This window comes from Poecile atricapillus, chromosome 3 (genome assembly GCF_030490865.1).
Source record: "Poecile atricapillus isolate bPoeAtr1 chromosome 3, bPoeAtr1.hap1, whole genome shotgun sequence".
Taxonomy (NCBI): Eukaryota; Metazoa; Chordata; class Aves; order Passeriformes; family Paridae; genus Poecile; species Poecile atricapillus.
The window spans coordinates 106,518,565-106,533,912 of NC_081251.1; the positions used below are offsets into that span (position 1 = coordinate 106,518,565).

The 15,348-nt window shown below is 42.4% G+C and overlaps 1 protein-coding gene across 2 annotated transcripts; it reads right to left on the reverse strand.

Annotated features, from left to right (window-relative positions):
• Positions 1 to 1,085: 1,085 nt before the first annotated feature.
• On the reverse strand, positions 1,086 to 4,203 carry TMEM17 (transmembrane protein 17). Of its 2 annotated transcripts, XM_058835335.1 has the most exons (5): positions 3,967 to 4,203; positions 3,450 to 3,545; positions 2,476 to 2,579; positions 2,125 to 2,238; positions 1,086 to 1,715 (listed from the first exon to the last, which is right to left on the reverse strand). In XM_058835335.1, exons 1-5 carry the CDS (start codon positions 4,112 to 4,114, stop codon positions 1,425 to 1,427), a joined length of 753 nt encoding a protein of 250 aa, XP_058691318.1. In that variant the 5' UTR covers positions 4,115 to 4,203; the 3' UTR covers positions 1,086 to 1,424. The 2 variants fall into 2 exon arrangements, with proteins under 2 accessions (XP_058691318.1, XP_058691319.1); XM_058835336.1 differs by lacking the exon at positions 3,450 to 3,545 and having other exon boundaries at positions 3,967 to 4,200.
• Between the last annotated feature and the right edge of the window lie 11,145 nt (positions 4,204 to 15,348).

Consider the following 15,348-nt stretch of genomic DNA (forward strand, 5'->3'; position numbering starts at 1 on the left):
AGTAGTGTAACTGTGGTTGACATTAAAAATATGTCCAACGTTCCCCTTGCATCGGTTAAGAATGTTTTGACAAGGATTTTCTAATGCTGGAAAAGTATTTTTGAAACGATGTAACTTCTGCTTAAACCTCATTGCCTCCCTCTCAGGCTCTGATTACAGGGCTCTAAATATTTTATATTAACTGTTAAAAGACACTCTTAGAGAAATCCTCTCTTCCTCTGCAAAAGGCAATCCAAGATGGTAGTTTGCTTAAAAAGAAAGGGGTAGGTGCTCTGATAACATATGCTTTATAATAATGAAATGAAGAAACAAACTTAGTGTAATTCATTGTCCCATTCATTAATGGATTGAAAGGAAAATTAACCATTTTGGTGAAAACAAAAGCTAATGCCTTTTTTTTCACCTGGGGTTCTGTAAGCCTTAAATATTCAACAGCTTTAAGTATAATGTACCTTTTTTGTGTTAGACTCATTTTTCTTCCAATCCTTTGAGCACTTTGCATGCTTGTGTCAGCTTTCAAAACTGACAACTCTTGCCCTGCTCGAAGGACTCAAAGGATTTGGATGAAACATTTATTTTAATGTTTGATCTCCATCACTCCTTGACAGAAAAAGTGAACCTTTAGCCATTACCAAAACAGCAGAAGATAGCCTAGAATTTAATACACATAACAGGAATGAGAGTACCTTGGTACTTGCTTTGGTCTGGGAAAAGCAGGCTCTGCCTTTCAGGGACATAAACCTATTCTTTTAATGGCTCTAATTTTGTTACTGCTCTGTCTGGGAAAATGGCACCACTCTGACTTGCCAGTTAGAACTAAGCCAAAGGAGATGAGTTTTGTGGAACAAATACCTTTGAAATTGCATAACTAGTACAGTAGTAAGGAATTTCTAATGCTGGAATTAACTAGAAGACCGTCTCTGAAAGTGTAGTCTTTGTTCACTAACTTCTTTTTGAGCCTCAAGATCTCTTGGGGCTTTTGTTTTCGTTTTGGTTTTGGGCTGGGCTTTTTCCCTAACTGAGGTATCAGACATTAAATATGTGCAGCAATAACTGCTACCAACACAAAAAAAGTGTAGAAAAGATTTATTGTAAACAAAAGGATTTTGTGCAAACAATGAGAAAAAAGGCTTCTTTTCTTTTTTAAATTGCCACAACTTTACAGCATGTAAAACTCTCCAAATTGACTCAGACCACAAACAGTCCACTCAAGTCAGTTATGCACTTGGCTTTGATTTTCCTTGCAGAAAGGAGTTCCAGCCTCGGAGGTTTAATGTTGGCTCTTGAGCAAGATCTAATTTTTTAATACCTCTGAGGCAAGAAGGCAAAGAATGACCCAACAAAATGGAAACAGAACCGTGGCAACCTCGGGGTGTGGAGCCTCCTGAGGCCCCTGGGGCATGATTTTGGGCAGCACTGGAGCCCTACCAGCCCCGGGAGCTGCTGCCTGTGGCCAGGCTGGAAAGGCCAGGCCTGGGGCGCTGCTCCTCCAGGCGGTGGAACTCGGTCAGGCGGAAGCGAGTGGCCAGAGTGTTCACCATCCTTTTCAGGGCGAAAAAGGCCGCGACCACTTGGAAGGAGAGGAAGGCAGCGAAGATGATGTGGACAGCTCGCTCCAGAGAGTGGATTTTCAGACCTTCATTGAATAGCAAGAAGAGGATTATAGGCAACTGCGGGAGGAGGGTCAGGAGCCAAAACCCAGCCAGCTCAGGCACCTATAATAGGGAGACATCACCTATTAAAAACCTGACAGCTGGGATGAAAAAACCCAAAATTTGTGAAGAAAACACATTTCTTTTTGGTTTTTCAAAAGCCGGCAAGTAATGCGGAAAGGCAAAGTGAGGTGGCTTCATATTTTCATATCCTGTGCTTTTAAGCGTACTTATATTTTCTGACAAAACAATTTTAGGGAGTGAGAGAGCTCTCTTCTGAGGGAAAACTACTCGGAATTCACAAAATTAAGTGGAAGCCAATGCCAAGGGAGGAGAAGATGCAGAGCGCAACTGAAGAAAAATAACCATCTCCACAACTTGTATTTCTTAAATAAAATGCCTGCCAGTTAATGTTGAAAAAATTAAAAGCAGAAATTCTTGCAGAAATTACTATGTACATATGGTAACTTACTTTCTCCAGGAGATTGCCCACATATCCCAGGTAGAGTCGAATGAGCTCTGTCAGAGAGACCAGGATCATGATGGTGACCAGGATGAACTTGTAATAATCTGATAAAACTGGATACTGGAGGGGAAGAAGAAAGCAAAAGTTTCTGCCATGCTCTCTGTAATTAAATTAAGATTTAATCACTTAGCTGTGCTACTGTCAGCTGACAGTAGTGGCATTCAAACACTCCTGAACCTCCAGTTTCCATGAATTCCCAAATCAATGTAAAAACCTCTAACTCCAGTGAGCTGTATCCCACACAAGGATGTTTGATGTAATATACATTTACAAACCAGCACTTTCCTTCCTTCTCACCTTCAGGTAGAGGATGGCAACTGTGATGAGCCACCAAAACGGGAAGAAATAAACATTGAAATAGAGGGACATCTGCAGTGGCAAACTGGAAAGGATTTCACAATCTGTATGGAGAGAAAGGAGATTTTATCACTTCTGCTGTAAATACAAGAGAAGGATATTGCTTCATCTTAGCTGCATGCAGGGCAGTAATTTGACTCTTCCCAGTCAAATTAAATGTTAAGAAAAATATTTTTATTTATCCAGAGGAAACCTTCACACCCTATCTGGAGTTACATCACCTCCTGGAATCCAAGGTACCTTTTGGTTCCTGGGACAGAGCATTTTTATCATTTAGTCATATATTCAAGTTGAGTGTCCAGTTGTTGATTACCTGGTGGCTTTTAGCTTACTCCACCATCTCTGACTGAGGCTTTGCTCAAGAGAGCTGCTAGAGAGCAGGCTTGCACGACCCACTCTTCATTTTCAACCTTTTATTTAAACAAACACTTGGACTGAAGCCAGTAATTCATCATATTCTTAAGCGATTTCAAATACGTGTCAAACTAAAGCTCATCCTTTCAAGCCTGTAGAGAACAAAACACATTCACACAATGCAATGTAGAGAAAAGCAAGCCTCAAACTCCAACCTGTGGGCAGTAAATTCTGTACTTACAATTTTGTAATAGACCTACAAGGTCAGACTTAAGGAAAAATTTACCTAAAACCAGAGAAGCCAAGAGTTCAAATTTCAATTGTGATCACAGTGTTTAGGTATATTAAAGATTTCCTTGACATGGCATTGCTATTTATAAATTCTGTGCAAGTTCTAAAACTGCGTTTGGATGAATGTTTAAGCAATATAAGCCAATTCTAATTCATTTTTCTATCCCTAAATTGAATTAATGCTTATTTGCTGGGATTGCTAAAATTAATGGAAAAGCCAAACAATATTGCAATGGCCAATCGCTCCAGCAACTCGCTAAGACACGTACGTGTAAAACTTAATTTTTGAAATCCCGATGTCCAGTAATTTGCAATTGGTTTCAGTGGATTGGGTATCAACATAGGAGCATCCTCCAAAGAGGAAGCTGAAAAAAAAAAGAAGACTAAAGATAGAAGTTGTTTGTGAAATGTTTGATTAATGAAGAGCTAGTAAGCGTTAGCAGCGTTACTACACAAAGGAAGTGGGAACTCCTGCCTCGAAATAAGAACACATTTTTGATTAATTTGACCGGCTCAGAATGGATTCACACTGGATTTTGGCTGAAACCAACACGGCCTTTCTGTGTAGGCGCACCGTGCGCATTTCCAGGGCTGCTCCGGCGGCCCGGGTTTGAAAAGGGTTGTTCCACAAGCTCCGGGGCGGTACGATGGGCGCAGCCATCGCTCGCCGCTCCGGGCAGGCTCCACCAGGACAAAGCCGCCGGCCACAGCGGCTCCTGCGAGCGGCGGCTCCGCGGGAGCGCCGGGCCCGCCCGGCCGGCCCGAGGCCGCGGCCCCGCGCTGTACCTGCGCGGTAGCCCGGGAAGCCCGGCGGGGCTCGGGGGAGGTCGCTGAGGGCGGCGCGGTGGCTGTCGCTGAACACGGAGCTGCTGAAGGAGACGAGCCGCCGCCGCAGGGGCTCGGGCAGCGTCGGGGGCCCCTCCGGCCGCGCCATGGCGCCCGCGCCGCGCAGGCGCGGTGGGGCCCGCTGCTGTGAGGAGCCGGAATGGGGCCGGGGCCAGCCCGGGGCCGGGCCGGGAGCGATCCCGGGCTTGGGGCGGGGGGAGCGGAGCCCCCGCCCCGGGGACGGGCCCCGAGCCCGGCGGGGCTCGGCAGCGTGGACACGGAGCTCGCTGGGCGGCCGCAGCGGCACCGCCGCGGGGTTTTGGTTTGGTGTTTTTTTTTTTTTTTTTTGTTTTTTTTTTTTTTTTTTTTCAGTTCCCGCATCGCTTTGCTTCGTTCCGCAGCGGTCAGAGCGGATTTTTTTTTTTTTTTTTTTTTTTTTTTTTTCCTGCAGCTCTGCAAAGGCGGGGTGTGGTTTTCTGAGAAGGTAACCGGAATGTTAGCCCGAGGAAAGCTGCTGTAGAAGCGCTTTGCTTCCATCTAGACAAATGCGGGAGAATGGTGGTCCTCGATGGCGGCCGGAGAGAGGGGGGAGTGAAAGAATGGTGAACATTCTGTGTTGCCACTTAAAATGGATATGAATGCCTCGTTTCACGAGAGATGCAGGTGTAACTGAGCCAGAAAATACCTTTCCCTCAAGGAAATCTGTGTGTGCTACTCTGAAGTTAAAGGCTGTGGTGAGAACAACACAGCCATTCTAACCGAGTCAGCTTTGTCCCTTACTGGAGGTTTCATGGAGTCACGATAAGTTAATAATGTAAACCCACCTTCTTCTTGTGCTTCTTTTATTTGGAAAATATAGGTCCCTTAGAAATGAGGTAATTTCCTCGCTAGGATTTTTTGATCACCTTAGGGCCTGATTCCTTCGAGAAAGAAAAGGATGCCGTCCTTAGATGTGCAGGAAATTATTTTCTGTGCCACCAGAATGAAAGCAGCTTGTGCCTTTTACTATGAGAAAATTTCTGCACCTAATGTGATGTAGAATTATAGGATGGTTCAGGTAGGAAGGGAACTTAAAGACCACAGTGTTCCAAGCCCCCTGCCCTGGGCAGGGACACCTTCACTGGCCAGGCTTGCCAGCTCACTCCTCCTGCTCCCCCACCTCAAATCCTGTTCAGCTTCTTTCCAGCATGATCATGCTCCAGTATGACTTTCCAAACTCAATTATCTCCAACTTAATAATTTAAAGCCTAGTTTGAATTTGATTTCATTCTATCCCACTGGGAGGACTACAGAGAAAGATGGCTGAACAAGCAGGAGTTCTGAGAAATCCATTTGGCTTTTGAGCTGATGAATGGTGTGGTATTGACAACAGACACTTTCCAAAGGATTTCTCCAAACACGGGTATGCCAGCAGGAATCTGCATTAAAAAACTGAAATTATAGAAGAGTTTAAGGATCATTTTTATATTTGAGGAAACTTTATGAAAGCCAGCATTAATGTTGGATAGGTTTCTGAACTCTAAAAAGTGCAGTCTGTATCAGTTATCTTGCCAATTGCCAGTAGGTGCTGGAAATTATTTCCTTTTGGGCTCAACAATTATAATGATGACTTTTGCACTGTTTAGCCAAGATCTTCATAAAGTCCTCTGCTATAGGCAGGGGCAAGGTGAGGAATCTGTATGAGATTTTCAATGAGATTGCCAGAAATTTTGTTTTACTGTTGTTGCCTTCATCCTGACCTGATTAACCATTCTTCAAGTTAGGGAAACTCTCATCCCGTACTCTCAACTACTTAGACACAAGAAACAGGCTTATATAAATTAAAAGTATGGCAGAGTTTTGATCAAGTCAGATATTCATGCAAGTCTCAAGGTTTATTTCACGGTATAGGTTGGTGGCATGTAAAAGTTCTGCCTTTAAGGATTTTCCTTAAGGAAAGGAAAGATGGAAGAATTTTTCTTGAACTACACAATGTTATGCCATTTCCTGATGCCAGTGGCTTTGAGTGGGGACCCTGATCTTCCAAATACTGCTTGTCTTATGTTGCCCAATCCTGAAAACCTCCAAGCATGCAGCCAGGTATCCTGCTAGCAGCTCTGCAACAGCCACTGCTATTCTGCAGAATTGGGCTCTGCCTGTATAAAAACTGAAGCAATCCAGCTTAGCAGCCAGGAAAGCGTAAACCTGAGGAGTAGGTAAAGGAAAGGCTGATGGCATGCAGACACCACAAGGAATGTATGGATTTGCCATGTGGGCTCAGCTTCCAGACTCAAGGTGTGACTCTTTGATATTTGGCAGCCTTCCATTTTCAACAGATGGCCCAGCATCCTGCATGTGCCCACAAAATAAAGTTGTGCACGCTTTTGTTTAATACTTTTGTCTGTGCAGACACTTAAAATATTCCCTGAAGAGAAACTCTTTGTTTTTACTAGTTTTGTTTGATTTTTGTTAGACTACAGCCTTTTATTTTCAGATTTTTATCTTTTAGCAATGTAATGATCAGGATTCTTTTGATTTTCTGTAGGGAGGGATGGGGGAGCATCCCTTGAAGCAGAAGAAAACCTTAAAACTTGAAGGGTCTGAACACGAGGGGCATGTCCACTGCCACATCAGAGCTTTCTGTAACAGAAGGGCAAGAATTTGTGCCATAAGGAGTGGGAAAAGGAAAAACACTTAACTGTTACATGGCTGTAACAGACAATGACCATCTGCATAAATAGGATCAAGTTTCCAGCTTTTCTGACAAAACTATCTGGCCTTTTCCTTTCTTAATGGAGAGGCATTCCCTTACTGAATCTCTGTCTGTCCACAAATGAATGTTTATGTAGAAATAACCAAATTTCCAAATCTCTGTGCTTCAAAATAAGGTACTGAAGTATGAAACTGGAAGAAATAGGCTCACAGTGGCACAGCATTTTAAATGACTGTTTTATTTCTCTCTACACGTGCTAGCTATAAATAAAACAAAAGTCTGTGAAAAATCTGCCTGAAAGCTTTAAATCAGAGAAATGTTGGATCTTTATGTATCCACAGCAGTCCAACTAACTTGGTAGACACTGGCCTGGCTCCCAGACCAAAGCTCTCTGGCAACAGCACAAAGCCATGAACACCAGATGCAGTATATTTATCAAAATGAAATATCAGCAGTTTCACACAATTGGCATTTCAGCAATGCAGGGTTCATTTAAATGGTTCCAGTGGTTTACCTTTGCACCTGAATCACAATTGCTGTATTTCTGAAGGTGTTGGTGTGGAATCTCACAAAAGCTATTTTCCTTGGCATGCCTGTGCTGCTGTCCCCTGATGTGTGTGCAACAGAAATTACTCTCATTCTTGCTTGCCCGCTAATACCTGCCTGGTATTTTAGCAGAAATGCTGGAAAAGATGTGAAAAAGGCTGCTGAGCCAAGGTATGTGCAGGCAGGCAGAGTACAAGCTTGCTTTCTCCTTATTTCCTCAGAATGAAGTGGCAGATTGGGAGTTTTAGCAAATTACAGATGCCATGAAGACTCTAATGTGTATGATTGAAAGGATCATGTTATTAGCTGTGCCAGTATCTGCCAGAATAATTTCACAGTGGTGCTTCTGCCTTGTGATACCCCAGGACAGTGGTTCTTTTCTCTGTGTCACTTGTGCAGGTTTTCATTTCACACCTATGGGATAGTTGTGTCTGGTAAACAATTACTGGTGCTGATGAGACTTAGCCTAGGCCCTTGTGTCAAGCATTACCAAGTACATATCACTGCAGAGATTCCATGCATTAAAAATATATTGGCTATTTTAATAGCTTTAGTCTTAAGCATAAAGACAGCAGGGAAAAAAAAAGAAAGAAAAAATAAGAGAAGAAGATGAAAGGGCTGTTATTTGCTCCTGCAGATTGAATTTCTTCTTGCTGTAATTGGCATTTAGTTAGAGCCACTCCCTAGCTTGTTTTATTTTGTTGATTCGTAGTTTTGTCAAGCATGCTGGGAAAGTCTGAAAGCTGGCATGGCTATTAAACAAGTTTTACTGTTTATGTTGCAAAAGTGTTCAAGATTTTCATGGTACATGAGAAGGTTACTGAGAGTGAAGCCAGGTTCTCACTAAAGATCCTTGATGGGACTTCAGCCTTGGTCTGATTTTTGCATAGATAGGCAAGCTGATCTTTCATGCAGTAATTTTAATAAGTGTTACTTGTACAATCCAAGCTAGTTAGAGAAGGTTTCGCCTCTTCTCTCCTGGTGGGTCTCCCCAGAGGGCTGTTCATGGGAAGGAGCAATATGCTCGCTGAATGTGTCTGATTCTTCTGATTACCAGTAGAGTCTCAACTGTTTTGCTAAATCAAGGTGCACAAAAATTTTTAAAATTTGATTCTTCACAGAGATGTAAGCTCTCCCAGATGTTGCTTTGTGGGTCTGAGCTCCTCCAGATGGTCAGGCTGTTTGTGTTCCCTGGGTACCACACCAGATGCTTCACCTGCAGTCTGTGTAACTCTTGCAAAAAGGCTTCCTGGGACATGGACCCTGGCAGTTCCTGTGCTTGCTCTCTTTTGCAGAATCCAAAGATGGCTTGGTATTTAAAAATTGACCTCCAGTCTGTATCAGCTGTGCAAAGGCAGGGCTGATTTTGCTGTTGCACACTGCTGCCAGGTCCCTGTAACAGTTGCTTTGTACATCCTTTGCTCAAGCCTGAATCCTGAGTGAGTGATTGAGGATAACACTTGTAATTTGATCGTTTAGGAAAAAAGAAGCCACAAGGCAGAGAGGACTTTGTTTAGTTAACAAACTGATCTCAGGGTTCAACCTTTATTTTTAGTCTTAAAATTCCTATTTGGACAGTTACATAAATGCCTAATTTGAACAGTGTGAGTATGCCACAGCTTCTGTGGAATTTAAGTGGGAGTGGCAGCAGCACCCTAAATTGAGGTTAGATACTTGGATTCTTTGATATACATTTGGATGTCTAAATTTGGATTTCTAAACAAGAACAACCTCTTTCTCTGCTTTGAAGCTTTGCTGAATGCAAAGGTAAGTATGAATGTGAGGCTGGTGTGTTCTCAGGTCAGCACCACCGTGTTTCCTTTGTTCTTTTTGTCCAGGCCAGCTTCATCCTTTTGAGGGTGAGAGGCTGTGAGAATGACTGGGAATCCCACAAGTTTCACTGCCTAAGAACAGCAGAATTCTGGTTCAGGGCCTTTAGCTTCCTACAGCATGGGTTATGCTTTTGGGGATGTTAGTACAACACCACTGCAACCTACAATATCACTCTTGCCACATGTGGGTTTGGCTCCCTACTTACTTTTATTCCATAATCTGTTGGCTTTAAGCTCTTTGCTATGTTTCCAGACAAAACAAACTTGGCTCAAGTTCTCATAAAGTAGTGAGAAGAAAGACTGTAGTGACTCTCAGAAGCTCCAAAGAGTGCTTAATTCTTTTTTTATTACATTTTCAATTGTTTGAAGCTGTGCCTTGTTATTTGTAGGTGCATGCTGGCAACTTGTGCCATTGCACCTTAGTCTCAGCTGTTATAGTTACTGTCATAGTACAAATGATCATTTTGAACTCCTCAGCCTGCTGTCTTTGAAATGTAAAATTTCTGTATTTCTTCTGTAGATGGAGTTCGTCATGGAACCAGAATCTATAAAGTGGTGCTTAAGACTGGAGAAAGTCTGGAGGATTCTTATTATAAAGATGTTGCTTAAAACCAAGAAATTCCTTTCCTGCATGCTGAATTGTTCCCATTCATTCATAGCGGAGGACAGGACGGAAGGATCAAATCCAGTTTTCAGGCTTGTCCTCTTTCTCCCTGAAATGCTTTATTACAGAACTCAATTAAGAGCAAATTTCCCCCTCAAACTTACATCTAACAAGGTCATGCCTGCCTTTATGAAATATTGAATCTGCAGCTGCAGGATTTATTACAATAGTATTTTAAAACACATGATGCTGGTGCAGCAGCTCTAATTAGAAATGCCCTGAGCTCACTGTGCAGGCAAAGTGTTGTTTCCAAACTGCAGCATCCACATCAAGAAGCAAGTTTATACATGTCAGAAGGACAAAGAGAGATACCTGTGGGAAAAAACTAGAGTCTGCTGAGAAGTGCTGCTGTGCTGTGATTTCTTACTTCTTTAATTTGAATTAGCTCAGTTTGAGACAGATTTTTACCTCAGTAGCATTACTGAGTTGCAGCAGTTTAGTGGAGAGGGAAGATCTGGGCTAAAACCTTCAGCTTTGTGTTACAGTGTGACCAATTACATACTTTGCCACAGTGGTCAGTAAGAAGTAATTAATATGGAAGATGGACTGATGCTGGATATTTATCACAGTAAGGCTGCCCTGTTTCCCTTGTGATGAAATCTAGCAGGCAGACACAGGAAAAGACAGGAGGTGAATACACCAGAAGAGTTCTGTTGTACACTACAAATTGCCCACTGCGGTACCAGACAGCCTGTGTTGATCACACACCTAAAGAACATCTCTTTTCCTTGAATATGAAACATGGCAAGCCACTGTAGGAGGGCTCAGGATTGACACTGCTGTCCTGCAGGGATAATTAGGAATTTACCAAAGCAGAGCAACAGACGCCTTGAGAGACGTGAGTATGATTAACTCCATAAATACGTATTATGAAATCACGGGCAGTGTTCTAACCGTAATGAATTTCCCCTGAGGGAAAATATGCCTGAGTAAAGAAATCAGAAGGAACTTGATGCCAGATGCAGAATGGAAGGGAATTACTGTAAGGCTGGAGTCTATCCACATTTTTTTCTCAGTAGTTTTTTTCCTTTGAAGACTCAAATGAGGAGTTATTTCTCTTCATTTTATTATCCTCTAATCTCCAAAATCTATATCACTTTCCTAAAACACACTAGCATGTATCACGTGCATATATAGCATTCCCTGGGAGCCTTGTTACTGCTTTATAGTCACTGCAGGTGAATTTGTTTATAAAAAGGCAAGCACCTACTTGAGACAGCATGAGTATAAGTCAGTATTTGCTCCTGTGCTGAAAGTGGGTTTCTGAGTGTTATAATATAAAGGAGATGACTTTTTTTCTACAAAACTGTGAGACCAAAGAACCCTGGAGGTGAATTCAAGCAGTCCTCATAAAGACTGTTTATAATAAAGTCTCACTTCTCAGACATGAAGGGCCTTTGACATCACATCTGGGTTACCTGCTTGAGTTTGCAAATTAGCCTCAAAGCTGCTGGTATTTCCATGGCGTTCACCCTTGCCTCAAGAAATCCTAATGTAGGAGCCACTGAAAAAAATTCCTAGACAGTCCCTTCTTGTCAGTGTGTCCTGGCAGAAGGTGATGAGTTATTCCTGCATCCCAAGGACCCTTGCTTGCAGGAGCGTCTGTTGGCAGCAGACACAGCACAGAGGAGCTCATGAATTGCCCCAGTGTGAAATCAGGTTAGAGAAGCACAAAGCTGTCTTATTCCAGCCATTATGTCCCAAAATCTCATTCTGGGGAAGGGTGGAGTCAGTCAACTGAAAAAACTGTCCTTCTGTTATTTCCATTCTGATCTCAATGTTTCTTTACTATTCCACAGTGTTACTTCACTGGTAAATATCTTAGAGCAGTTTTTTTTTTGGTTTTTTTTCTGTGTGCCTTTCAGAGCAGAGAGAAGGACCAGTGCCAAGTTAAACTGAGCTGCAGAATGCCAGGTTATCTGTGAGAGAAGGCTCGTCAGCAACAGTTTTCAGTGCAATGGGTAAAAAGCTGTAATTCCTTGAGGCTGGCTTGGTTCTGCTAAGAGGACACAACCAGTGTAGCCCTATCTTCAGTTCTGTGTGCAGTCAGGGTCCTGACAGCACTAGGCACTCTGCTGAAGTGGATTAAATATATTGTTTGGGGTTTTTTTTTTTAATAAGGAAGAGCATTAACAAGCCATATAACTTCACTGGGCACTTCTGCTGTGAGCTTTATAAGGCCTAATGGAATGAGAGCTTGTTTCTTGTCCAGTCTTGATTCGACTGGGTTCAGCATGTGCTTAAGAGCTCTGCTGAGTCTAGGCTGAAAAATAACTTTTCATGTGGGAATACTGCAGGAAGGATAGTGATCACAAGGGCCTGGATGACAACAAAGGCTTCACTCAGCCTGCTGCCTTTGAGCCTCAGCTCATATTGCTTTGACATTAATAAGATGTTGAGATGTAGACTTCAGTTGAAGTAGAATTTTTCATCAGATTTCTTTAACTTGGTTTTTGTCCCTGTTTGCCTATGTGTATCTTTCTAGACTCAAGTACTTCAGAGAAATTGTATTTTAAAAATCTTTTTCTAGCTGCCCCTGAATTTTCAGTCATGACTTTTATCACATTTTAATACTATTTGATTTGTAAATGTTGGCTGATATTTGGGCTGATTAATTTCACATACTGATTTCTGGAAACTGCAATACTCCACAGACAAATAGTGCCCCAGTATATGGAAAATGGCAAGTGATCCAGCTGCTTTGGGGCTCACAAGTAGAGTTGCATTAAAAAGATCTGGCTTTTCTGCACGTTTCCACATTCTGAAATGTCTCTGCAGCTATTAAATTGATAAAAATTCATATTCTCAGATAGTTTGTGTATTTGAGAGTTTGTGACATACTAGGGTATGTCCAGAAGACAAGTCTGATACATCTATATCTAACATCTGTAAGATATCTATGTCTTTTTTCCTAGGTATCTCTCAGAAGGTGCCTTAACACTTCTCTGTTGTACTCAAGCCAAATTAGGAGCAATTGTTTGTTCTAAGGTAAAATTCTGATCCAGCTGAGAGCAAGAGAAGTTTGGTTGGTGGGAGTCAGGTATTTGGCTGGTTTCTTTCAATTGTTATCTGCAACATGCTTCTTATTTTGCTTTTTGAATATATCACTGAGCTTCCTCAGTAAGAGGTTGTAATTTATACAGCTGGAGCCTGAATGAGCCTTTGATCACCAGCTGTGGTTGCTATTTCTGTCTATTCTTCTTCACTTCAGACACTAATAGTCAATGTGCCCCGTGGATCCACAGGGTGCTCACTCTTGTTGTGGCAATATAATTTAGTGGTTAGTGTGCAATCCCGTGTCTCCCACACACAGGATTGCTTTGTGATTGGCATTTTGTGTGGTAAAGAGGGGATGAATTGAAAACTTCATCCTGAAATATAAGTGCATACACAGCCTAGGTGGCTTTTCAATTCAGCCCAATAAAACAGAATTTATTTCCTCTCTGGTAATTTCAGTAGATATCACTCAGAAACACTGTTTGTTTTAGACAGCCCTGCAACTCTTCCCTCTTACCACCCTAGCATCTGGATATAGATGGAGGCTTTTTGATTTGTGCAGGTGAATATTTAATTACCAGAGTTCAAAGACTCTTCCAGAATGCTCTGGCCAGTACCAAAACTGGATTCCTCCATGAGTAAAAACTCAGAGTAACTTCATTGACTTAAAAGAAAAAAATTGCAACTGCAGTTGGCCTGAGGAGTTTTCAGTTCAAGTCCCATGACTTTTCTCAGATGTTTTTCTTAAGCTGTGAATTTTAGAATTGTTAGGCTCATCCCACAGTGATCTTGGCCTTCTTGGGTTCCTCTGCAGTAACAGCTTTGTAAAGATGAATTCCATGATCTTGTGAGGAGCTCAGTGACTTTGTTGGCCAGTGCATTTAGAAAGCTGCTGTCAGTCTGGCTGATTCAATTCCGCAGGACATCTTGATTTTTTCCAGTGCTGCTCTTACTACTTTATTCCTGCATGTCAGGTGGTGTCTCAGCTATTTTTAATATATAATAGCTATTTTTCTTCTGTCTTTCTCTAACTCCAATCATACTTCAGTGTGAATACTGATTGCAGAGACATTGTTTGGCTTGGTTGTAACCTCCCCATTTGATTGCTTCCTCTGTTTGCTTGGTCCATCAGAGACCTACTGTTTCTGTAGACATCTCCCTCCTGATACATTTCAGGCTTTTTTTTTTTTTTAAATTTCGTCTGGCAATTCATTGTCTTGGATTTTTTCTTTATTTGATGTTTCTTGTTTTTCCTGTCAAAGTCCATTCCATCTATTAAAGGCAGATGAACTGGATTTACAGTGCCTGAAATATTGTTTTGGCCCTAGAGCTCACCCTCTGCCACACCATTAGAAATTATTGCAACTTCTCCATGTCTTTACTTTAGAGAACCCATTGAACTCAGGCAGACATGTGGCACTTTTCTAGCAGGAGAATATTTATTTAATCCCCGTGTAGAGAAGCAGAGAGTGAAATCCTAAATCCATTCAAATCAGTGGGGCTTTTCCTGAGTTCCAGCTGAGTCGTGGCTTAATGATCAGGTTTGTGGTCTGTAGTCAGCCTTGCAGCAAGAGGAGAGAGGAAACACAAAGCAAGATTTTCACTCCCATGTCCTGGCAGTGTGCTACAGCAAGAGGTGGGGGACTTGAAGGACCAAGTTTTCTTCTGGTTCTGGCACCAACCTCCTAAAAGATACTTTAAAATTCATGTTCTCACATTTGGGCTGTAAAACAAGAAGGTTTCTTGGCAGCACAGTACAGTTTGAATGCATAGTTTTGCTGGTGTATTGCAGGTGTATCCGAGGTTCTGGAGATGAATGTCTGCCTGGGACTTGCTAAACCCACAAAGCAACAGATAAGCCTAAACCGAAGTTTTTTTTCAGGTGCTTAAGTGTTTTGCCTGGAGGGGGCCCTACTTTATTCCCTGTGAATTGTGACGACATGTCCCACTGAAAGTCCTCTGGTTTGATGGCAAGCCCGGTTTATTCTGCCAGCAGAGAAGTTTGCTGAAACACAGTGGGTTAAAAAGGCTTCCCCCTATTGCTGTCCCTTGCTGAAGAGCAGTGTGAACAGTGAAAACTGTCGAGAGCGCTTATTCAAAGAAGCAATGTTGGGAGCTGAAGATAAGAGCATTTATCTCCATGTCAAGACAACTCAGTGTCTTCACTGGACTCCCAACACACCAGTAACAAGGGGCTTAGGCTGGAGATGCCGGAATGCCGGGAGTCCAGGGGGTGGTGTTTATCCCACCGAAACATGGCACACATCAAATCAATTACACGGTGTGAGTGTATTCCCCCTGTCACCAGCCAGTCTTGTGAGCCTGGAGAAAATATCTTCTGCTGGGCACTAGAGGAGTCTCCTCCCTTTGGATGCTGATTTAGTTTGAAATGTATATTAGGGGAGAGAGAGAGAAAAAAAAAGAGGGAGAGGAGACGGAATCTCTTATGTTCTGCAGCAAATTGCCACATTGATCTTGTCACTTGGCAGACACAGTTGGACTTGAGGCTGTGAGTCTGTGGGATGTGCTGTATTTCTGTCATGAATTGTCAGCCTCAAAGAAGCTCAGGAGAAAGAGAGACACGGTATCAGAATAGAAAACCATTAACAAAG